At 31.3% G+C, this 25,833-nt stretch overlaps 1 protein-coding gene across 1 annotated transcript in view; it reads left to right on the top strand.

Moving 5' to 3' along the window:
* Positions 1–19,743, top strand: part of LOC113523428 (semaphorin-2A-like) — a 61,542-nt gene extending 41,799 nt beyond the window's left edge. The window contains exons 2-14 of the mRNA XM_026909404.3: positions 3,516–3,603; positions 4,660–4,711; positions 5,430–5,600; positions 5,997–6,267; positions 7,066–7,296; positions 7,558–7,703; positions 8,426–8,541; positions 10,930–11,084; positions 11,304–11,484; positions 11,816–12,091; positions 12,360–12,494; positions 15,386–15,494; positions 17,639–19,743. Of these exons, the coding sequence (XP_026765205.1) occupies positions 3,516–3,603; positions 4,660–4,711; positions 5,430–5,600; positions 5,997–6,267; positions 7,066–7,296; positions 7,558–7,703; positions 8,426–8,541; positions 10,930–11,084; positions 11,304–11,484; positions 11,816–12,091; positions 12,360–12,494; positions 15,386–15,494; positions 17,639–17,713 (2,006 nt within the window). The 3' untranslated portion in view covers positions 17,714–19,743. The remainder of the gene's footprint in view (positions 1–3,515; positions 3,604–4,659; positions 4,712–5,429; positions 5,601–5,996; positions 6,268–7,065; positions 7,297–7,557; positions 7,704–8,425; positions 8,542–10,929; positions 11,085–11,303; positions 11,485–11,815; positions 12,092–12,359; positions 12,495–15,385; positions 15,495–17,638) is intronic.
* The last annotated feature ends 6,090 nt before the right edge of the window (positions 19,744–25,833 follow it).

Below are 25,833 nucleotides of genomic sequence, written 5' to 3'. Positions count from 1 at the left end.
TAGCCAGTTTTAAGTAAAGTTTTAAAGCTGATTATTGTTATCATAATTAGTTACTAAGGAAATAGGTGTTATTGTATAATATTTACTAATAAAAAAAATTAAGAATAATTTGATTTTCATATTTAGACTCACGATTTCCAAAAAAATTCTATGGTATATTATTAGAATCTTTATATTCCCGAATTACCTATAATTATAATTTTTAAAAATTGTTCGTTTTAGCAGGGTAAAATATTTGCTAAAAGCATTCTTTTCAAGTCGATTCGAGTACTCGAATGCTGTACTAGTAATTATTATAATAATATACGTACATACTAAAATTTACGTATAAAAAAATAAATATATATAAATAACAACCATACTTATTGAGGAAATTGTGTCTTTTAATAGTTTTTTAATTATTGCAAAATAAAATATAAGCATTTGTTGTCGAATTATCTATTGCAAAATGCAATATAGCCGGATTTTAGAAGCTACCTATATAGAAGGCGACTACGGTCTAATGGCCGTTATACTCTGTGAAGATATTAATTGAATAAACTGTGTCACATTTTAAACTCAACGAGTATGACAATGTTCATTTATTTTATAACCATATATTATCCAGTATAAATGAAGCGACCTCTTTCTGTAAATTGTGTTAAAACGTTTACTGTGGTATTGTTCTTGATAAGTAAATAGAGAATTCTCTGTAAGTCGCCGACGTTTGTAAGCTCTTTGTCAATGGGCAAACATTGTTTGAACAGTGGCTCATGGCGTCTGATCACTTTTAGTTTTCGACGTTTAAGTTCTTATAACAAAACGTACCGACAGTCATAATATTTAACCAAATTTAAAAACCAAAAAAATTGTATCAATAATCTTTTGATAAATACGTTAATACCTTTAATATGAAAAGAATTTAATGTTAGAGGTTAAGTTTGGATTTTGTATTGTAACTATTTATTGCTTTGTAATTTTATTGTAATCGGTAGATTAGATACGATATAAAAAAGTGAACATCACTTATTACATATCTTTTTCATACATTTACTTTTGTACATTCACTAAAACAACTATTATACATACAAGTAAATCAACTGTCAATAGTGATGTTTTTTGTTTGAGCTTTAAATGCATAAAGGATCTGCGCTATAACGGTATCTTTTGGGAGGGAATTCCATAGTCTAGCAGCTTGCACTGTAAAAGATTTATTATTTAGCATGACAATACAAATACACGTTGTTGAAATTTATTTCATGTGACTTCATAGCCTAATTAAATGCGTGCTATCAATTTTGTTATATAAAGAAATAAAACGGAATTACAAATAACATGTTAATGTCTATTAAACGTGAAACTATGTACAAGCTTTTGTATGAGCATGACACAAAACATTAGTACCAAAGTGAAAGCAGAAGCTCAGCTACTGGTGTAATAGTAGTTTAGAAAAAAACGAATGAAACTGGTTTAGAGCAGCTGGCGACTGTGTACACAGTATAGTTGACTAACACTTGTATTGTCTTATTGGAATGTATAAGCATTCCTGGGAGATCTAGCAAGCATGAGCATAACCGCATTAATTCGATATGTATCCCACATAACCACACTTGAATATTAGATACTAATTAGTAAACCAAGTTTACAAATTCATGGTAATAGTTGTAGGAATTTACAAAATATAATTTTTGAATATCTTCCGAAATAAAAATTTTCAAAATTTTCAATTTCATACTTCAATTTCGAAGGGATACTTCTAAATAATGATTTTCTAATAAATTTAAATTTTAATAATATTATTATTAATAGAAATTCATCTTGTTTTTAATTAATCCATTTTCAAAGATTGTTGATTTTATTAATAAAATTTTAATAAAAATGATGATATACTACAAATAGTTTCACTTTTTATCAATTATTTAGAAATATTCAAAATATATTTTAAAAAACATTTTTCTTGTTTAAGTTTACTGTTCATTCAATCGTAATGACATTTGGCATATACCTTATACATATCTTTTTGTGTTGGAAAAGGACATTTTATGAAGGGTACTTTTATCTTTGTCAATCAATATGTCCCGGTCACGTGGACCAACTCGCGCGTAAAAAACTGAAATATATATTATGACATTGTCGTAGGAGAATTAGAATAGAGAATCAATAAGTCCCCGGCTTACTCTGGTAAAAGTGATTTTATTACCGGGCGCGGCGTGGATCATGCTTTGTGTTTCCAGGCAAACAATCGGCTTCGACAGTTTACTTGTTGCGGTATTTAAGCGGCCGGTACTATCTGCATAATGCGGTCGTCATCAGCGATGGCGTAGCGCGATACTTGCCTCGTTATATCCGATTTACATTTTAACCGCACTCGCCCAAATAGCCTATTTCGTGTAAATTAATTTACAACCCAATTTCGCATTACCGACTTAAGAGCATGTGTTAAAACAATTAATAAATCATGACATTATTAATTAGTATGCGTGATTCGTGCACCCACTCAGCTTTCGTATAAATCGCTGTACACAGTTCGTTAGATATTCAAACAATGACTTCATTAGCGCTGTAATCGCTGCGGTATTCAACTATAGCTGTGGACTTCGTAGCACATAGCAAAATAGATGAATACATTCCATATGTGGTCACATGTGTGTCAATACAAATTATTGTATTTATTTATTTTATTCATGAAACCCCTGATTAAATATTTCTATTGTTATTATCATTAATTATTTTACCCGTTAACTATAATAACTAGAATAATAATTCAAAAGTAAAAAAAGAAATTAATCAACCAATTTAATTCCCATCAAAATTTGTGTTTTGGTGTAGGTACGTATTTATGGATTTATTATTGTAATAATTGTTTTTCTATTTTATATATTATGTTGTAAAACATTGAAATTTACTTTATATTGTACACATAAAATTGTTTTATTCTTAGCTACTTTCCTTAGAAAAGTAGTAGTAAGTTGTGAAGTAAAAAATTATCGCTTAATTTTTTTGTATTGAGTGCAAAATATGCATCAATTTACCTGTTTCATATTACGGCATTAAATGATCTACAACAATCTTAGTGTGATTAAATTATGACAATACAAATACAACAAGTACAACTATTAAAATTTAATATAACAGAGTAGCAGTTGTTGTAACGACACAGATGAAGTACGTGCTTGCTGTCACGAGAGGTCGCGTGCGCGTCCCCAGTGGTGATCGTCATGCGTCGCCAGGTCGCCACCCGTGTGTCGGTAGACCACCTGCTAATAATCATACCAAGTTCCTGTAAATAATTGCTTGCCTAAATTGTAACCGCACCTGATGTTTCGTGGCAAATATCTATCAAAACTGGTTAATTCTGCTATTAATATATTCCTTTCTTTAGAAAATTGATGAGAAAATGTGGTTGCTAGTTGGATTTTTATAAATCAAACACAAACTTTTTTTATTATATTAATATTATATATACCTACAGATAATTCCTAGTTGTTTACATCATTATTCTATTCATATTATAATTGAATCTCTTTTTGTTTCAGATCATATACGAGAGTTCTCTTGCGGCAGCCTGTTTTATAGAACTCTGTACTTAAACGAAGAGGGAAACACGTTGTATGTTGGTGCTATGTAAGTGTTATTTATAATTTTATTCACATCTTTAAATCTGTTCTTAGACTTTAGTCTAAAGTCTTTAGTCTTTACTTTAGTCAAATGTATGGTTTATCATACATTTGTATGAAGTAACATTGTGTTGGCTGTGACAATAAAGCATAATTTTTAAGCGGGACCGTGGATTTGTGTGCAGTAAAATATCACACGAAATCGTAACCACTCAACACAGTGGGTAATACGAGAATGTCAATAAATCCTTTGTGCAGTGAAATGCTATAAACGCCGCTAACTCTGGGACGCAATAAATAAATGAAAGCTCAATTTGCTTTGTCTCATTTACATCGTAAACGAATGATAATAAAGAATTCTTTTTTTTTACCAAAAGCGATACATTCCATGCCTAGTCGAATAAAAATAAAAAGTAGGTACTTATATATTTGAACAGTGTCTTGATTTAATTGTTTTACTTTGCTATGACTTACAAGCCCCAAATAATCGCGAGTTTACATCTGGCTGATACTAGAAATTTAACGAATTAATTTAAATATCCGCCTAACTATGACTACTACACTTTCGTCTCAAATATATTATATCTATGTATTTGAATAAAAACTTTTTATGATGTTTTCGTAAAAACAAATTTTATGTGTTTAATTTTATTAACATTTTATTCGTTGCTAAATACAAATGATTAGATCTTTTATATATCAGGAATTTGAATGTATTCGCAAATTGTATGAGTTACACATATTTTTATTATAATGATAAAACGGGGTGAGAAAATGTAGATGACTAAGAAATATTTTTGTGAGTAGGATAACGCGAGCCATCGGGCTATTCTGCGTAATTTATACAGCTCGTTGAACACCAACTTGAAGCAAATAAAATAAATACAACGGTCGCATTCTGCGCATATGCTCCTCCGGCCACAAAAAGTGGTATTCATTCCATTCCACTGCGGATTGTCTAGTTACTCTGCAACACTTTTTTATTACTTTCAACGATTTAAATGCCTTTAGTTGTCTCTAGACTCTAGTAACGTTATTTGGTAAAACTTATTTTTTGTTACAGGGATAGGGTATTTAAATTAAATATGACAGATATAAGCCAGTCTCATTGTGAGGTATGTACAGTTTTGATTTCTATCATAAATTTTAACCGTTTTAAATTAATGTGGTACATATTTTTTATAGTTGATGTATAGGACAAAGTATAAATCATTTAACTACTTCAGTATATTCAGTATAGTAAGGAAAAATTGCATTTAACATAGCGACGAAATTTTCAAAGCAAAGAAAACATTTTGCTAATGTTCTTCAGAAAGGAAGGTTTTACAAAGCCATTTATTCTTACTACACTGGATGTTTAATGCATCTTTCCTTCACATAAGGTTTTCGTACAGTTTCGTACGCCAAGTGTCATGAGCCTTTTGAAAGGCAAAACTCTATGTAAGCGTTGCATTTTATACTTACAAATTCTACTGCTGTTTCCGTAGTTTTATTTTACATTTTGTAAGCCGCTACATTGTCGCTGTTATAATTGTATAGCATTTTATTTGTGATAATATTAAAATTAAGTGAATCTATTTAAAATGAAATAAAAACAAATTTTATGTGTTAGTTGTTTTAAGATAACATATTTTGATAAATATATTGAAGCTACTTTTCTACGTTTACATTTTTGTGTTTTGTAATAGAAAACACAGTAAATTTTAATTATTTGCCATTATTGTGGTAAAATATGGAGGTGAACCATATGAACCATATTCTTAATGTACACAAAATACCACTCGGCCTAGGGCAGCTAATACCAGTAATTGTGAATGTCCCTTACATTTACAGCGAGATGCTCTATTACTGGAAGCCAGTAATGTCGCACAGTGTGTAAGCAAGGGCAAGTCAGAGCCGTTTGAATGTCGAAACCACATCAGAGTGCTACAGCCGCTCGGTGACGGGGAGAGGCTTTATGTGTGTGGCACTAATGCACACAATCCAAAAGACTGGGTAGTTTATGTGAGTATTTTTTAAATATTTATTATATACATTATAGAAAAATGTAGTAATACATTTTTCGTATATATATTTCGTATATATCGTTTTATGACTTATTATAAATTATAGAACTGTGGTCTATTTATATTCTGATTAGGCTGAAATCACTATTGATCTGCTGATTTTGTTAAGGTAGCCTCTCCTATTTATTATGGTCGTACTCGACCATTGAATTACTTTTCAGAATTTGATCTCTGTTCAAAATACTACATTACATATAATCCATTAAACAATATCTAGAAGTACATAATTATGACGTGGTATATTTTTAATTATTTTTATATGCGTTATTTCGTTATTAACGATTTTAAAATTTTAAAGAATATTGTATTGTAATAATGCACGTTTTGTTAACAGTTGAATTTGACACATCTACCTCGACACGAGTACGTGCCGGGTGTGGGTCACGGTGTGGCAAAGTGCCCTTACGACCCGGCGGACAACAGTACAGCTGTGTGGGTTACACAGGGCAACCCAGGGGGATTACCTGCTCTGTATGCCGGAACCAATGCCGAGTTCACTAAAGCGGACCCGGTAATATTTAGAAATGACCTTTTCGATTTTCGAACGGGCCAGAAGAAATTCAACTTTAAGAGGACGTTAAAATACGACTCTAAATGGTTAGACAGTGAGTATTTTTAAGACTTTTAATAATTAATAAAAATAATTATAAAAACCGTTTAATAAAATAATGTATTTTACTCAATAAAATTTTGTTCAACAGTTAAGACTATTTGTATAAGTTATTGCACGAGTATAAAATGTATTTGACTAAAATTTGTGCTAAAATAAATAAAAATTGATAAAAAGCTACTTCAATTTTGAAAAATTGAGCAGGTGACTGCCATGGCATGATGGTATACTTGGGATTAATTTTTCATTGAATGTAGTCAAAAAGTCTCTCCTTTTTGATTAGATGTAATGGTTGATATAAAGTTTAGATAACTATGTTAAAGACCAAAAACAGTTTAAGTGAAGTAGCCTTCACAGTCCAGGAATTTTGCGGCATTAAACTTATTGCCATGAATAAGACTGTATAGCTATATAAAACTGCAACGGACATTTAGTATTAATTTTCGATATTTCAAAACTACCAGAAGTTATGTCTTATTTCTAAAACATGATGGTTGTAAATTGTTTGTTTATTTCAATAGAATATAATGGAAAAGTAACAAAGTTTTGTTAAAATTATCATATAAACACTCAAAATGAAATTATTTAATTTATTTAACAATTAATCTATTTTTGGATTGTACTACTGCTGAACAGAGTCTGCTGACTCTTATGGTCGAATCAATAATTCGCTTGTTTACATTTTAAATAAGTTCTATTGAAGCAGATTATAATTATACATTATTTTAACATAAAAAATTATCGTACAATGCCATAGTTCAAGAAACATTTTGATTTAATTAAATCTTCACAGAAACCAACTTTGTGGGAGCATTTGACGTTGGAGAGTACGTCTTATTTTTCTTCCGCGAAACGGCGGTGGAGTTCATGAATTGCGGCAAGGCGGTCTATTCCCGTGTCGCAAGAGTATGCAAACACGACACGGGTGGGAAGCACATTCTGAGCCAAAATTGGGCCACTTACTTGAAAGCTAGACTGAATTGTAGTATACCTGGCGAGTTTCCTTTCTATTTCGATGAAATACGTGAGTATTTTAATACTAAAATTTAATCTTGTAGTTTTGTTGAATTCATAAGTTTAATGAGAAAAAAATAATAATATTCACGGTACGTATTTTGTACTGTACAGAAAAGTACTTCATGTATTAATAACTAATGTTTCTAATTTGTGATATGGATATTATTAAAACTACCTTCACATTAGTCCCCTAATGGGGTATACACACAGGAAATATTCTTACTTCCTCTATATTCATAAATTATCACGAATAAATTGTTCGGTATAGAGAGCGTGTACCAAATGCCGGGAGACCCAAGTCGGTTCTACGCGGCGTTCACGACGGGCGCCAGCGACGGGCTTGTTGGTTCAGCGATTTGTACTTATACAATGGATGACATACAGGAAACTTTTAGTGGAAGATTCAAGGAACAGGTTAGAAATATTGGCTTTAGATATTAGTAAAATAATAAATAAATACAATTGTACAAATATTTACAAGCTTTACCTTGTATATATGAGTTTATATATATATATATATATATATATATAATATATATACACTATATATAATATATATAATTGTGTATATATATATATAATATATATACACAATTTACGCCTGCCTACGATTTACTATTAGTATTACATACGATTAGTTGATGATTTTAGGACCTAATTATGCATACTGCGCACGGTGTTATTGATTTTATTTATTGTAAACATAAGTGACTACGTAACGTTTTTTGATGTGTGCAATCTAGAAAATTTTTAAGTTTTACCTAAACAATATTAACATACATTACCGTTGCATGAAGACGTTAAAAAAAATTAAAACCAAAGCATTTTATTTAAAAATTTCGTTCCTGAAAATGGCACAATCATGCAGGCTGTCATTTGACACAATCGATTAGCGATCATCTCGACATCACATCGAATAGACGTCTAATGGACATTACATTATCATCTATTCAATGTGATCGATTTGGTACTATTCCATTGCGTTAACAGACAGCCTGCAAGCAAACAACAAATACATGTATAAAAATATTTTTGTATATATTATATAATTAAAAAAATATTTTTGTTAAAGTGACTTTATTAATAATAATAATATTTTTTTAATTAATTATGCTTATTACATTGTCATTATGCAGGCGACATCTAACTCGGCGTGGCTGCCGGTGCTGCGGGCGCGGGTACCGGATCCACGGCCCGGCACCTGCGTCAACAACACCGAGGCGCTTCCCGACAATGTGCTCAACTTTATCAGGTACTAGATGTAACCCACGATCTTGTTTGCTTGGTTTAGTAAGTACATTACAGGGTACTATTTTTATGTACAAGTATACTTTGTATAAGAATTGTTTACGTAGGTACCATTGTTCCAATTTTATTTTTACCGACAAGCAGTTGTGCTTGAATGATTGCAAGATTTGAGAGCGTTTTTAGTGGATACCGACGTATGAGACATGCACCAATAGATTCTGTGATATTCATGTCGGTGTTTAATTGAATTGTACTAATATTATAAATGAGAAGGTTATATATTTTAACTCAATGACGCAATCATGCTTAAACGGTTGAATGGATTTGAATGAAATAAGGTACATGGTTAGGTTATATCCTAACTTAACACATAGAACTTTATATACCTACTGATGAACTGAGGTAAAGCTGCAGGAAACAGCTAGTTTAAAAGTCATACAAAGATCTTTTGCTCTAGGAAATAATCCATGCGTATTGTTGCATCCAAATTCTTTTAGCCATTTAAACTTAATTATATAAATAATAAATGTCTAAATATTTACACAAAGTTTTAAAATTTATAATATAATATTAGTAAGAAATAAGTGACACTCATATTTTTACTTGGGATTTATTACTAGCTTTTATGTAACTTGTGAGTATATATATTATCTGACATTTACAACAATCTTCTTGCATTCAAACTTTGGACTAAATTCGAATAAACAGCGAACTTTGTAATTTGCATATATTTAGAAGATTCGTTGCAATATTTTATAGGTATAGAATACGTATTCTACTTTTACCTTAAGATGAGTGTTTAGCTCCTAATCACAAATGAATAAGTTAAGGTTGTTGTGATGACAATAATTATTATAAGTTAAATATATATATATATATATATATATATGTAAATAATATATAAAAAATGCTTAAAATTATACTAAAACGAAATTTTTATTCTTATCTATATAAGTAGTCTAGTTAACAATTATATAGTGCACGATCAGAAGGTTGACTTTCCTTGATTCCCTTTGTTACAATAATCTGTTCTCTTGGTTTATTGTGTGGATATCTCTTTGCCTTGCTTTTAATCTTTATCTAGACCTTCAACCAGGGCCGTAATAAAATATATCCGTAGCCTTATTTAAAATCTGTCGTTTTACTACTACTCTGCTAATTCTAGACGTCTACCTCACTAATTACAATCATTAATTTCAGTGACTTCATAATTTAAGTCCAAATTTTAATACAAATTAAGCTCCTTAAATTCGTTAACTAATCGCATCTTTGCTTCGCGTGCTTTCCCCAAGAGCAAACCGGGAAGACATCACATTAGTTTACGAGTCCTGTATTCTCTTAATTGGGTCACACTACGCTTTAATTTATGAGACGGTGGGAAATTTGTTGGACAATTAAATCCTGATTCTCAGTAATTCGACTTTGACTGGTGTAAGGTAAAAACCTCTATAGGTACGGAGAATAAATGTATAAATAACACCTCTTTACGTAAGTACAGTAATTTTTAGCATAGATCTAGTAACTAAATAATAAGAAAATGGAAAAAATTAATAAAAAATAAATATGTAAAAATATATATGTATATATAAGTTATTTTAGCTTAAATACTAAAAGACAAGTAAATTAAAGTTAATACGAGTATATTTATTATCAATTCCAAAAGTGAAAAAATTATTTACATGGGCGTTTCACCTAAATAAACATTTTCAAAGCTTTTGTTACTTTCTCCGGCTTTGGGTCGCAGAGTTACATAATTAATATGCGTGAATTTCAAGTCCCTATAGCATTCGTTTAAAAGCTAGAGGCTCGTGATAAACAGACAAACATCGTTGATAAAATAACGAAGGATTCCAAGAAACCCTACAAGTATTGTTCATTTATAGTAAAAGTATGTCTAAAAATATTTCCAACACGGTCCTAATGTGCCTATAGAATTTGAGTTACGAATTAAAAGAGAAGTTAAATATAAATCGTTTACCGTATTTTTGTACGGCGATCAGGCTGAAATGGACATAAAGCCTTTTTGTTTGCATTTGACGCTATTAACCTCGGTTAAGTTCCACGGGACATTAAGTGCGAGATTGGAATTGAACATATTATGTCAGTGCTTCAAATCCAGCGATGCGCGGACGGTCGCATTGTTCCGGTGGATTTGGAGTGGTATCCACTTAGGCAATGCCTATATCCAAAGTTCAATGTTTAATGCTAAACTAAATTTGAGAGTGTAACTCATGTTCAAATGTAAAACCATTTACTAGAATAAAATTGTAATTTGTATTATTTCAAAATGTGTTTAAAATAGTGATTATTAATATAAACGATAATAACGGTAAACTTTGAAAAGAAATAGTTTCAAGTAAATTATTTATCATGTTTGTATACACTGTGACAGGTCACACCCATTAATGGACTCGGCAGTGCGACACGAGGGAGATGCGCCTGCGTTTTATAAGAGGGACTTAGTGCTCACAACCCTCGTCGTTGATCAGCAGTTTGTCGACATGCTGAGGGATGATATCACTTATACTATATTTTACGCTGGCACCAGTAAGTTTGTGTTTTATATGTGTATGAGTATCTTTTATTCTTTTGTACTATAGATTGTGATAAATTAACTTTCGTCATCAAGAAAAAATTTCGGTCTATTTTAGTCAGTATATTACAGTGAATTGCCATATACTAAAATGAAAAAAATAGAAAGTGCTTAGTCGTGGAATAATAATGAGCTCTGATGATCACGATGATGTAAATGAATACCTCTACTAGGTGCTGGTGAGGTGTACAAAATAGTGCAGTGGGCGGGCGGCGGTTCCCGGGTGGCGGACGTGTGGCGCGCAGCCGGCTCCGAGCCGGTGCGGGCTTTGGCGCTCTCTCGACGGATACACGCCCTTTACCTCGCCACCGATAACCGCTTGAGGCAGCTACCGTTACATGCTTGTGCGCATCGGTAAGTACTCATATAAATAAAAAAAAAAAACTTTGCAAGTAAGAGGAATTTTGCCGAAAAGTTTGCACTAGCAGGCTTGCGTCGATGACAAGTTGTGATTTTTATAATAGGAATTGTTGCTTTTTGACTTGAAATCTGACTTATTTTTTTACTTTTAATCACAATGCAATGAATGTGTTTTAGAGTAACAAACATGAATTCCCGATTTGCGTTTATTTTCTTAGTAAACATTTTAAAAATAAGATTTCTAAGATTCTGTACGATGACAGCGGTGCATTTATTGAATCACTTTATTATGGGTTACTTTCAATTAATTTCAATGTTTCATTAGCTACGATAGTTGCGTGCGTTGTGTCCTGGATCCGTACTGTGGGTGGGACAAGGAAGTTGGCGCGTGTCGATCCTACGCGCCGGGTCTTCTTCACGACGCCACCAACTCTACACCGTCCATATGCGAAGCCAGTGCCCCACTCAGAACAGTGCGAGCGGGCTATGGGCAGAGCGTACATTTAGCGGCATTTGGAAAGACACCTGAGGCTTTTAAGGACCAACACGTCACATGGTACCACCATTCTAGAGAGAAAGGTCGCTATAAAATAAATTTCAAGTGAGTAATATTAATAATATTATATAAAAAATATATAACTATTATACAGTATTTTGATTTTGAAGTCTCTTGTAAAGACAGTGTGGTGATCTGTTAAGTTAGTATGAGAAGCTCTTACTTTTTTCATCCACGTTTCTTTAGGTGTTCAGATTCTTTGACAGAATACTTCCATATAAAGATGCTAATTAGTTCCATTTTTATCAGTTTCAGTTTACTCTACTTAATATTAAACTCTTTTTTTCTGCTACTAAGCATAATATTTTTGTAGTTGGGAGAGAGTGCTGCAGACTTCGGAACGTGGTCTCGTTCTACTAACGGTGTCGGATTCAGACCGCGGTCGGTACGAGTGCTACTATGGGCCCACGCTTATAGCATCGTACAATTTGGATATCGATATACACAGGTGAGATACATCCTATGTTTGTAACATATACCAATAACCCATTAAAATATGTACTACCATATATACATTGAACATGTTAAGTGGCCTAGATTATTTCTTTGCAATTTAAGGTTTTCCTCGTGTCAGGTCTATTAAATCATGTATTTTTCCTTCTTTTGATCATTATATTGTTATAATACTTATGGCTTAATTACAAGTGTGTATTTTGGAAGACAAATTTGATATATAAATATCAAATTGCATTATTCAGTTATTTAGCGGCAGAAATGAACAGCACAGCTCTGCTTGAATGACTGTACTTTGATACTTTTAGTCTGAAAGGTATACAAAGATACTGTAGTAAAATAATTGCGTAAGGAATGATAACATTAGTTTCAGGATGGCAATGCATCAGGATTATACAGTTTATGTCTAGAGGACATATTTTCACTTAACTCCGTTCTAACAGGTGGACCATCAGTTTATTTAACCTTTTTTTTATGCAGCTCAGAATAGCAAACAAGCTGACGGCTTACCTGATGAAAAGTGGTAACCGTCGCCTATAGACATGAACAGTACCATGGACATAACAGAGTATACTCGTATATACCGTTCCGCCCATGATACCTCTCATGCGTTGCCATTCCTGAGGACTCAGGTGTTATTCCTTTGTACCCTTGTAAATTTTACAGTGTAAATTTTATTTAGTAATAAATAAAAGGTATAATAATAATAATAAAAACCTATTACTATTTTACCAATATAAGAAGTCTGTGTAAAACATAAAAAGAAACCACATAAATTATGTTTTGTGTGCGACAAAATGTCGTAGAGAACTGTTTATAGCCAGAATTTGCTTAATATCATTTAATATTTCGTTTTGAGAGTATCTGGCTTAGTACGAATCTGGACTATTCTCATTTCATATTCCCTGAAAGTTTGCCTGCGACCGCATCGTGACAGACGTCACGTTATGTGCAATATTAAGTGTATTTCAAAGTAAAATTAATATTTCTCATAACTCCGCCTGTCTCCAGTTTAGTAATTAAACCTCAATGCCAGCAATAGGACCATAAAAGTGTCTCCATTTGAAATGTTTCATAATTCCGTGTTTGACATGACACGACATTCGATTCATCCTTATCTCTCTTTTATGTTTATTTAGATATATGTGTCTATGGTTAGAAATATTTTTATAAAAAACATACGAGTTTCCTTAAACCCATAAAGCTTTCAATATCAGGGACTTTAATGGTTTCTGTGTATCAATTTGAGCGAGATACATGTATATTTAGAAAATAAAGAATCAACAACCCAAATCTCTTGTAAATATTGTAATAGAAAATAGTTAAAATTAGAAGCTTTCAAAACTACGCTATTTTAAATACTTAAAATAGTATAGTTTTGAAATTGATAGCGTATTGTTAAAAGGCATTAACAATTTTCTAATGTAATTTTTTCTCTATCGTAATTGTATATACAATAATAAATGAACGAATAGAATCATAAAATTTAACAGATAGGTTTTTTATATAATAGCTTTGAAAATGTAACCACCAAGGGGGTGAAACGGGGATTAAAAAATGTTTAGAATTTCGGCAATTTAGAATTAAATATGCGAAATTAGATCAAAAATCGAATACCACATGTGAGTGAAGTCGCGCGCAAAAGCTACTTTACCTATATAGTGTTTGCAGATTTATAAGCTTCCATGGCAAACGTAATATTCGACTTGCTTATATTTCGCTGATTATATATGTCAGCTATCAATATCTTTATTATAATAATAATTGAACTTAATATCAGAGTTTTGCCATCATGTTAATATTGTTAGTTATAATATTTTTTGTCTGTCAGTTTCGAATATCATTGAACTTGTAAACTAAATAAAGTATTAAGTAAGGAAAGCGGCGCTGGCAGCACTCTATTTTTGTTGATATCTAGCTTCGTAATTACTTAAAATAATTATTATTAACACTTTTTTTATCTATGAAATTAACTAGTCAGTGTTAAGTGACATTCATTGACGTCAATGTAGCCTCGACGCTTCGCATGATTTGACGTCAGTTTCTGACGGAGAATATTTTGTACAGATGAGCAACGACGGCATTCATGATTGATGATGAAAAATCAATAGAAATAGTTTTTTTTGTGTCTCAAGTCATCATCTACTGAACAACTATATACAAGAAATTTTTGCTATTTATCTTCACCTTTTTTTCTCCATACATGGCTGCTTTTGTTAAGACCAGCACAAAAGCTGAACAATCTTCGATGTACCTTTTTATCCATAATGATAAAAAAAATATTTCATGCTATAATGCAACAAGTGTATGTGAAAGTATGCAACTGACAAAAAGAAAATTTTGGATTTCAACAACAAAATACTCCTCGTCTGTTCAGATCTTCTAAGCCATGGACCACGTTAATATAGATAATAAATATCACGGATAAGAGCAGGCACGTCATACACGGTACTGATTGGTACAGCATTGATAATATGTCGACAGGCACTGACGCGTATTGATGGCTTTTTAAAGTTTGAACAGTAGAAAGAGAAGAATAGGCACTGTTCTTAATATGTGTTTAATCTATTTATGATTTTAAATTTCTAGCTAGAAATTGAAAATATCAAATTTCAAAGTAGCCAGTAGGTATTAGAAAACGGCAATTTTAAAGAACTATAATATTAAACTAGGTACATAATTATTTAAATTGGATTTCAAAACTTCATAAGTACAAAGCTAGTACTAGTTGAGCTATAAATATCGTATGAAATCAGTCAAAGAACGACAGATGAATTGTTAATGTTAAAATCCAGTTTAGTGAGTATGAAGTGTTAGTTATAATAAATACAATGGCAGCAGTATATTTAGACACCACTATAAAACATGTTTATGTATTTGTAACAGGTGCACGCAGCCGAGTAAAACACAAGAATACAAACAAGTATACTCGGACTGGTGTCATGAGTTCGAGAAATACAAAAGTGCGATGAAAGCATGGGAGACACGACAAATGGTAAGTCATAATAATTGTTTTGCAAATTGTTGTACTTTATTTTATTCCTTATCATGTTGGTAGTTGCTGATACTTTATTGATGTTTATTTCTAAAGAGAGGACAGACAGCTTGCTACCTAGTTTAGACTGAAAAACCAGTGAGCCAAAAGCCAGTCTTCCACAATTATCTTTAGTCTTATGTTATTGTTGCCAATTGAATTGTAATGTGGTCGTAATGGAAAAACAATAAATTTATATTATATTATTGTTGAGTTTCATAAGTAGGCAATGTATGTTAATTGTAAAAAAACAACAGTAGAGCATTTTTCACAAAAATACTATTTATAAATGAATCCATTAACTTTTACAATGAAAAATTAATAAATTATATAATGTTTATTTATAATAATTGTTTTTATTATTATTATTATCAGAAAAGAAGTTTTACTATAAAAATAAATATTATGTTATATAAAAATATCCTCTATATAAAAATAATCTTTATTCTAATTACTTTGTCTTACTTTACAATAATTTTTACCTTGCGATAAGGTAAAAGTTACTTACGAAGTTATAAAAATACGTCATCTTAGGACAAATGTTGATAATATTTTTCATGAATCTCATTTCTCTATTTTGGAGAAAATTGTGATGTATCAATGTTCTATCAAATAATAGATCAGAACAATATATGGAGATAGGTTTATATAATATATATAGGTTAGGTTAGGAATAGCTATAGGTTATTCTTAAATATTGTCGCCTTTTTAGCGTTTCAGACAAAAGAAATCCATATAAGTTTCATATACAATTTATTATTCTTGGAATCCTTCAAATATGATCGGATGACAAAAAAAGCATTTATTCATATAATATTTTATATTTAATGTACTCGTACATCTATTAATCACTTTAGACACTATTTATATCATGAATGTATCTTTTTTAATCTGTTCAGATGTGATCTGTGTTTCAAGTTTTTATAGCGAAATTCATGCAGGCGATTCATTCATTTCATTCGGCAGTCAGGAATAAATTTAGTATTTACAATACATATTAAAATAACCATAAAAAATTGGGTGAGAACTTTCAGTATTTACAACAATATGTCTTTACAATTATAAGAATAACACAAGAAGTATAAAAGTTACAAAATTTATAAATATATTCAAAAAATAACAAAAAAGATTGTATTTTATCACCATCAACCCACTATTAGAAATTCCTACAATTACATACTTATAGACGGATTCGACGTCACGGTACTTCCAATTTCCACTTAGACTATAGGTTTTATACATACTGTTATTAGCCGCGGACATTTATCACAATCACAACTCAATAAAAAGTCCTGTGATATTATCGAACATTATCAAATTATCGAATAGCATGTGTTTTGTTTCCGTGAGCCAAATATGGTTTATTACATCCAATTTACTACTTTTAACTTAATAATGTTAAAGAACGAATACCTTAGCAACGGTGTGTAGGTAATTATTCAAAACCATGAAGGCTCATAAAATATTATAACTATGCTCAACATCGAGTACTTATTTAAAATTATTTCAGTATTTCTTCGTCTGTAGTTAGGTACTTATTATATATAGTTAAAAATACAATTCGGACATTACGAGTAGGTATTAGCTGCGCTGGCGACTTCATCCGTGTATCCAGGACACATTTACTGAATGGGATAAAAGTAATCTATGTCATTGGTGATTCGATGATGACTAATAAATTAATTTTAAAATTAATAAAACTAATAATTTTTAATTACGGCATTATTGGTATTTAAAAGCAGAGCAAAAATAGATACAAAAAGTTGTCAACCTAATTACTTTAATAGGTCAATAACAAGAATAGTTTTAATTAACATAGGTAGTATAAAATTTTATAATGTATTAAGTTTTCATATAGATAATTTTAATTGTACAGAGTTTGCGTAAGCAACTGAAATACATACTGTTAAGGGAATAAATGTTCTAATAGCATGTAGTAGTAAACATTTGAAGAGGACGACACAAATATGTCGATGATAAAAATTATCATTTTTGGCAATTTTATTATTTGCCCTTCAAACAATAATGGTTAAATGTGAAGCCAATTTTACAATTAACCATTATTTATTAAATATTGATTGATAACGTATTTTTACAAATTTCAGCAGTGCTCCAAAAACCTAAACGCATCGAGCCAGCAAAACACTATGGCGAACGAGATTGTGGCGTCGCTGCGGTGATAGGGCACAGCTCGCTAGTGATTAATGAACGATTACGCACACCAAGCACCGCTAACATAAACTATCCGATATTTCGCCGACGACGCCCCACCCCCAACCATTGAACAAAACGTAGTACCAGTTTTTGTCGTCTTCCATTATTCGCTCCTGGATGTTGCGAGTTTTTCAGACGGTCAAACAGTAATAAAAACTTTTTACATTTTACCCGCAACGTCTTGTTTTTAAATGTTTTTTCTTTTATGTAATATTTCTTATTTCCATTTTATAGTCATGCGTTTCATATATATAATAAGATTTTATAGGAGTGAAAATATTATGGGTTTCAAGGTTGGTTGGTTGTTTGTTTATAAGTTAGTATCAGTTCATAATTTTTAAATCGAGAAATTATAGTTACAGATGTAAGAAAGGGGAACGATAATGTAGTGAGTGAGGGGATGATCTGTTAAAATAGATTTGTTGCTTGCTCCGACTGCGCCGCGTGATGGATGACTGACTTCTGTTCAACTTTGGTCGCAACTTTTTCTTTGGGAGCGGCAAGATAATCTGCCGAACTAATATCGAATGGTTTATGTTACGGGTGATTCGTTGAGATTAATTAATAAATTGTTGTTGATGAATGCGACTGAGTAATAATAAAATAAGCTTTGTCAAAAATAATCACAACATTAACAAATGATGTGTAAATGTATCGCCTTCGCGTCGGATCTCTATTGTAAATATATAATAGAAAGAATCGAGTCAAACTTATGAGGGTAAGGATCCAACTATACAAATTGCTGTGATATCAGTTTTCGCTGGAATACTAATGTGCTGTCGGTGAGATAAAAATAAAATGTTTAATATGTTTTCATGAAAATAATGACGCTTTAGCGCATTCAAATTGATAAGAATGTACCTATATATTAAGTCGAAATAGATTGATCAAAATTTATTTTACTCGTTTTAAATACAGCTAATAAATTGTACATTTATTAATACAATGCCACTAGAAAATATTAGGTAAAATAATGAGCAATATGAACGCCAATTTAGATCTAAGCATAAAATTGTATGATATTAGCTTCTGTTATACAATTAAAGCGTTGATGCATAATGTTCCTAGAGTATAAGTGTCTAAGTTTTGTTGATGTGACGACTACGGACGTTGCGTGTTGCTTCCACTGTTCCATATTGTGTACAAGTTTTGTTCTGTACTCTTTAAGTTTCAAAAAGTTGATGTTATTGATTACTTGCCATAAAATGTAATGTTAGGCCTTACTTCGGATGTTGAAACCGAATTTATTAATAGACGTTACGTTTTCCTTCCCATTAATTTTATTATAATCTCGCTAGTATAGTGCCTTGTGAAGCATGCTTACGGATTAATAAAACTTATTAAAATTAATAATGATTAGATAAGAAATATTTTTGTGTACAATGTAAAGTTATGATGTAGCTCTAGTTAACAATTTATAGTAGCAACGCATTTCGTAATAAAAGCAATAATGTTCCATGGAATTAAGTCGCCAGTATTAATATTTGCAAGTATACTAGATAGTATTATATAATATTTAAGATGACCTTAAATAGTAAAATTACTTTGTAATAATCTGTACGTAAACTTTAATTTTCATTGTCCATAGTCTATGCATAGTACAGAAATACAAAATTACACTGAAGTATTTATTGTTTGGGCAATAAGATATTCTGTTTAGAGTAGTATCTATTTCAGGATTCATAGAGGTTGGCATTAATTAGACTGTAGTTGTACCTATTATAGTGTCTATGCCACAATACCTCGCTAGCTACTCGTTCTTATTATCTACTGACATATATCTTAAATAGCAACTTTTGAAGTTACTACAAGTAAATCTGTTGCAAAATTGCATTTATAGTTACAAAATGTTATTGTAAAAAATATTGTAAATAAATTATAAAATTTGGTAGACAGATTGCTATTACATATAATATTATATGTTTATTGTAAAAATATATTACTTAAGCTACGATATAAGCGATTGTTTTATAAAAGGAACACAAAAAATAAATTATTTTAGAATTAATATTTGCTTTTATTTTTTTGCTATTAATTAAGGATTAAAAGATATTTCCCCAAGAGAATATAGGATGAGGTCCTTCAAAAACAGAGTAAAGAGATTTTTTTAAAGTCAGCAAGTCGCGCGCATTGCTAATGGTATTGCAGATGTCTATAGGTTACTATAATTGAGGGCCTATCATGAAATTTTTAAGTTAATATTAAAAGTTCATGACACACACCGTTTAAAAATATTTAAAATAAAAATATAGTTTCTTTGGATTTTTATGGTATAATTTATAACATTTTATTAATGTTAAACTTTCGGCCGATTTCGGTATAAACTAAACCACAAAATTGAGTCCGAAAATTCGGATTTTTATTTCATGGTACATCCACTGCTTATCATCAGGCGCGACGTGTGTTTGTTTATCTAGGTGCTTATACCAAGTAATAATAAAGAAATCGCACGGAAAAAAGAGATTTCATGCATTTGTTATATTTTTACAGCTATTAGATACTATATAAATACCTATAAGAAAATACGATACATTGTATATATTTATATAATAAATTATATTTTTACCCTTCCTTTTCCGTGGGTGTCGTAAGACGCAACTCAGGGACGGCGAGATGGGCAGCAACGTCCCTCTTAAAATATCTCTAAAGCCTAAACTGTCACCTATCGACAAAATACCCCAAGGATTCTGTTCAGTGGATAGTTAAAGATTGATATGATATGTTTATTTACATGGTTGTTATGAGAAATAAAAGACAGTAACATTTATTATGATTTAATTCACGTTTCCCACGAAGATTATTTTTAAATTAAAAAAATTAAAAACTTGCCCGCATTTGTAACGTGAAATAAAACTTATAAATCTCTTTACTAAATAATGAAATTGTAATTTGAGTATCGTAAAGCGGGTGTCTTAGATTGGCGAACATAATAGAATTTAATTACCGAGGGAGAGGAATAATTGGCGAGTCGCCTGTAATGGCCACGGTTTATGGCCAAATTAATAGATCTCGCTGTATGCCTCGCTGGATCTCCCTCAGCTCGTTTTGATATTAATTGTTGGCTTAGTAACTGAATGTTAATAGGTGTCTATCTATAGAAAATAAACAGGTGTTCTATTTATTTATCCATTATTATTTTGAAAATAGCCGGGTAGATTGAATTTTCGAAAATAATTTATAACCTATGTTACTCACTAATACGAGGGTCAAACTGAAAGTCCTTAGAAAATAAAAAAAACTGATTAAATTAGCAAGTTTTTACCTTTATTTTATCTTTTCAAAATAGTGTCCATTCACGTCAATACATTGCTGCATCCGATAGAACCACTGAGAAAAGCCCATTCGTCCTTAGGGATCTCTTCGATGGCCTTCTGAAACGTAGCCACAGCTTCCTTGGCGTCCATAAAACGTTTTCTTCGAAGTTTTTCTTTTATTTTTCGGAATAAATAAAAAACACAAGGTGCGAGGTTGAGGCTATAAGGCGGATGACCCAGTAGTTCTACGTCTGAGGTCGCCAAATAATCGATCGTTTGCCTGGCGGTGTGCGACGAAGCATTGTCGTGGTGAAAAAGGATCCTACTGCGAGGTCGTTTCTCACACACTTTTTCCAAAACACGTGGCAAACAATTGTTACTGTACCACTCTGCAGTAACTGTTTTTCGATCCTCTAAAACAATGGTCGTGTAATGACCTGTCCTTCCAAAGAACGAGGCCACCATCTTTTTTCCCACGCTTCGACCTCTCTTCACTTTAGTTGGCTACTCCTCAGAAGGAAACACCCACTGAGCTGACTATTTTTTAGTTTCGGGATCATAACAGTAAATCCAGCTTTCGTCTATCATAACTTTTTTTTTATACAACTTAGAATGGCAAACAAGCTGACAGTCCACCTGATGGAAAGTGGTAACCATCGCCTATAAACATGAGCAGTACCATGGACATAACAGGGTATACTGTTTCGCCCATGATACCCCCCATGCGTTGCCATTCCTGAGGATTCAGGTGTTATTCCTCTGTACCCTGTAAATTCACGCCATATCCCATCCTTTAAATCGAAACACAGCCATGCAAACACAACTGCTTCACGGTAGTAACTATGACAAACACAGAATTTGAGTCACCTTCGTTAAATCTTTTATGCATTTCACGGCACCAATCAACACGACGGAGTTTTTGAGCCTCGGTCAAATTATGAGATATCCACCGGACACAAAGCTTCCTGATCGCTAAATGTTTTTGGTGGATTTTGTGCACTTGACTCATACCAATCCCTAAGCTTGCCCGGATCTGCTGATAGGCCACTCTTTTGTTAGTCTCTATCATATGCCGCACAACACTGATGTTATCTTCAGTTGTCTGCTGATAGGCCACTCTTTTGTTAGTCTCTATCATATGCCGCACAACACTGATGTTATCTTCAGTTGTCGTCGTAGAAGGCCGTCCCTCACGCACATCATCAGTGAGATTAGTGCGACCCCGTTTAAACTCATTAAACCAGTTGTAAAGAGTGGCATGAGACGAGGCTTCATCGTAAAAGGCCAATCGTAGTCTATCATAACTTTTTTGTTGACTTAGACATCGAAAGTCATAAAAAAGCATCGCACGAAAATTTTCTCGTGTTAAGATCATGTACACAGTCTATTTTCAATTTGCCGCCAAACCGTAAAACAAATGACAAAAGAATAAATTATATACTCAGTATTATTCATAAAGAGTTCCATTTTAAAAATTTCAATATTTTTTTTTATTATATTGCTTTCAAGTAGCCAGTTCTAAAAATTTTCAGTGTAGCCCTCGTAATGTAGCTTTTTATAAATGAAAGCATTTTAAGTTTATCCGATACAAACAAATAATCAGATTTTCATCTTTATAATATTAAGTATAGATTATTTTATATTCTAGATTAGCTGTGCTTGTTATTTTATTTGCATGGGAACTTTTGAGTCTTCTCATGCGAGTAATTTTATCGTAGTAAAAAGGACTCTATAGATTGAATTAAGTAGTACTTAGTAAATACTAGAACAATTTTAATTAAAGTCCGTCAGTTTTTTCGTGATATGTGCATAGACACGATTTAGTTACAGTTTTATTATCTGATTATACTGTGGCACCCTATTATCCCTAATACATCACTACTGGTTTATTTATTTGGTTTGGTTTATTTATGACTATATATTCAAAACAGACAAGGCTAGTTAATACATAATATACAATTTGATGTAGATATGGAGGACAAAATGAAGCGTGACCGTCGTGCATCGGAGGATTAAGGGATGGTCAATGAAAAGTAAGTATAAATCCGATAACTAGATAAAAGAGATTGATTGGCCTCGCTCTATTAAACTAGATAGATGAGTTATCTCAGTGAGCATGAATTTACCTTACCTACTCGATAATTCAATTTAAATATTAGGGATATCCCTTTGAATTGAATTATTGAGTAAGATAAGACCATTCCGATTATAATATTATATGATTCTGACACCCATGAAAGTTTCTTATATATTATTAGTATATAGATAACGTTCAACATTTTTTTATGCTCAGTTTGTTTAATTATGCGCCTATATTTTTTTTTTAACTTAATTATGAAATAAATATGTGGCAGTGTTAGTATTTTTTCGATATGTATCATAGTTCATATAAGTATCTAGATACAGACTTGGATACATCGTGTAATTGAAAGCAGATAAATTTTATTTATTTTATTTTTATTTGCTTAGGACTACAAACAACTGTAGGCGTAATCAAACAGATACAAACAATGGGATATTACAAGTGAATAAAGCGAAACATAACGTGATGATATTGTGACATGATTTAACTTTTAATAGTAATGTAACATATATTACTAATAAAGTTAGGTCAATTAAATCCTGAAATGAAAGTAGTTCGCGTGTTTCGTTGAAATATGATGCAACCAGATGCACCGCCTACAACTTTCAATATTTGATTTAAACTTATGCAAAGGACTACTTCAAATTTGAATATTAAAATGCAGAAACAACCTTATTAAATTTCAAGGAAGAGGAAGTTTTATTTCTGTCTTTTACTCATGAAAATCTAAAGCTGCTTATGTAATTTAAAAATCTGTAAAGTTTTTATTGGTGATTAAAATTCAACTGTAGTTCAAATATACTTTAACAATTTATATATCAAAAATTAGGACCAATATGAATGGTTTTCATACATATAAAACAAGATTTATTATTTACATATAATACTGATATTATGTATTTTTTGTTTAAACTTTTTTTCATTACTCCAGTTTGCTGTTGTTCTATTTATATTCCTGAGTGATAACTGCATGTATTATATAGTAGGCATTGTAAATTGCATATTATATGTTTTCCAGCAACTTTAAATTTTATCTTTAAACTAATAATTTAATCATAAATGAAAATACTACCTCTACTGATTCATCACCAATTCATTCATATTCAGTCACTTTTTCAATTAGACATTCATTTACTTAGTTTCTCATTAATTTAGGATGTGGTCTCAGAGATATTAACTAAAAGTAATTTATCTGAGTACAGTTGAGTTAACATCCGATTCGGAGTCCTTATAATTTTAACCTTATATCTATGGCAATTATTACAGTAAGTAGATATGCAGTAAAAAGTGTAAAGCAAAATACTGAGTTTGCAAATCCAACCCAACTACTACTTATTATGATTTTGTTGTAATAAAATATTGTATTGTATAAAGAAATTTAATAATTTATTAAATATGTACATTTGATTAAACATTCGTGTTATTGAAGGTAGCACAAAACTTATTAAACTTTTTAACTTCACAAATATTTCTTATTCAATATAATACTTAATACAAATTATATAATATACAACTTTAATAGAAATTTGATAAAAATATTATTTAAACTAACAGGTGAAACAAGTTATGTTATTTTTTGTTGTTGAATAGAAGGAAGACATAACTTCATTTAACTCAACCTTGGAGACGCTATTTCGATAATCCTTTGATCTTCCATCTCGGCTCCATTCCTAGTGCTCGACTGAGCTCGCGAGGTTTCGATTCGACGAGGGTAATCGAATTAAGGACGGGCCTACAGACGCTAGTTGAGCGACGCTCGACGACCGAGCATGGGGCGGCTGGGCCGTTTAAAACGTCTCCGAAACATGAAGCGCATGATTGATCACAGCTTTATAGGAATATGTTGCCTTACCTTTGATACAATAATCTTCAAAGACGCGACCAAACACACCGGATAATTGACGAAATTGACATTTAAGTAATAAGCTTGTCGGTTTTTAAGCTGTTTGTGTTGACGATAGGTATAATGAATAGCTTTTGTATGTATTCGATTAATAGACAGACATAATATATGATATTGAGTTTTACTTTTTGAGTTCAGAAGGTATTTGCATCATGAAGTTTAATAATTAGACATATAAGTATTTTAACAAATTCTTGATCAACGTGGGAAAAACTTTGGACGCTATTCCATGTGATTAATACTAATTTACTGAAGCTTACTCATAAACTAAGTCTATTGATTTAAATATGTACTTATCTACTCGAACATTTAATTATTCAGTGAATTCAAATGTTCTCGATTGTATCAGTGAATCATAAACATCAGTTTATGATTTACTGTTATGTTTATTCATCGTCAGCAGACAATGAATAAATTCTCTAAATTTGTCATCGAATTTTTAATTTTTTTATCTAGCATTCCAAAACCTGTTCTAAATAATTTATAATTCAACTCTACACAGATGAGGTCACAAAAAAGAAACTGTGGGGTAGTCAACGTGTAAAAGTATCCGTTAAAAGTATTCAGTTACAAAATCTAAATCTTAATCTTGTAATTTAAACTTAATAGGAAAGTCTCTGGATATTTTAATTTACTATTTGTAATTTGGCTGGAACTTTAACAAACTGTGATTACAATAGTCTATATATTTAATTATATATAAATATAATATTTTTTTTTGTATTTGATTTTTAAAACTAATATCAGTATAATAGTACTTACCGTATCATATGGACAAAAAATCTTTTTTCTTTTACTTGTAAAGGAAGTTCTGAATTCGCATGTCTTTCTTTTTACAATCAATAG

Source organism: Galleria mellonella, unplaced genomic scaffold, assembly GCF_026898425.1.
Source record: "Galleria mellonella isolate WM207_F2 unplaced genomic scaffold, CSIRO_AGI_GalMel_v1 utg310, whole genome shotgun sequence".
In the NCBI taxonomy this organism is placed as follows: Eukaryota; Metazoa; Arthropoda; class Insecta; order Lepidoptera; family Pyralidae; genus Galleria; species Galleria mellonella.
The sequence above is the reverse complement of the archived record's forward strand: the minus strand, read 5'-3'. Positions and strand labels throughout refer to the sequence as shown.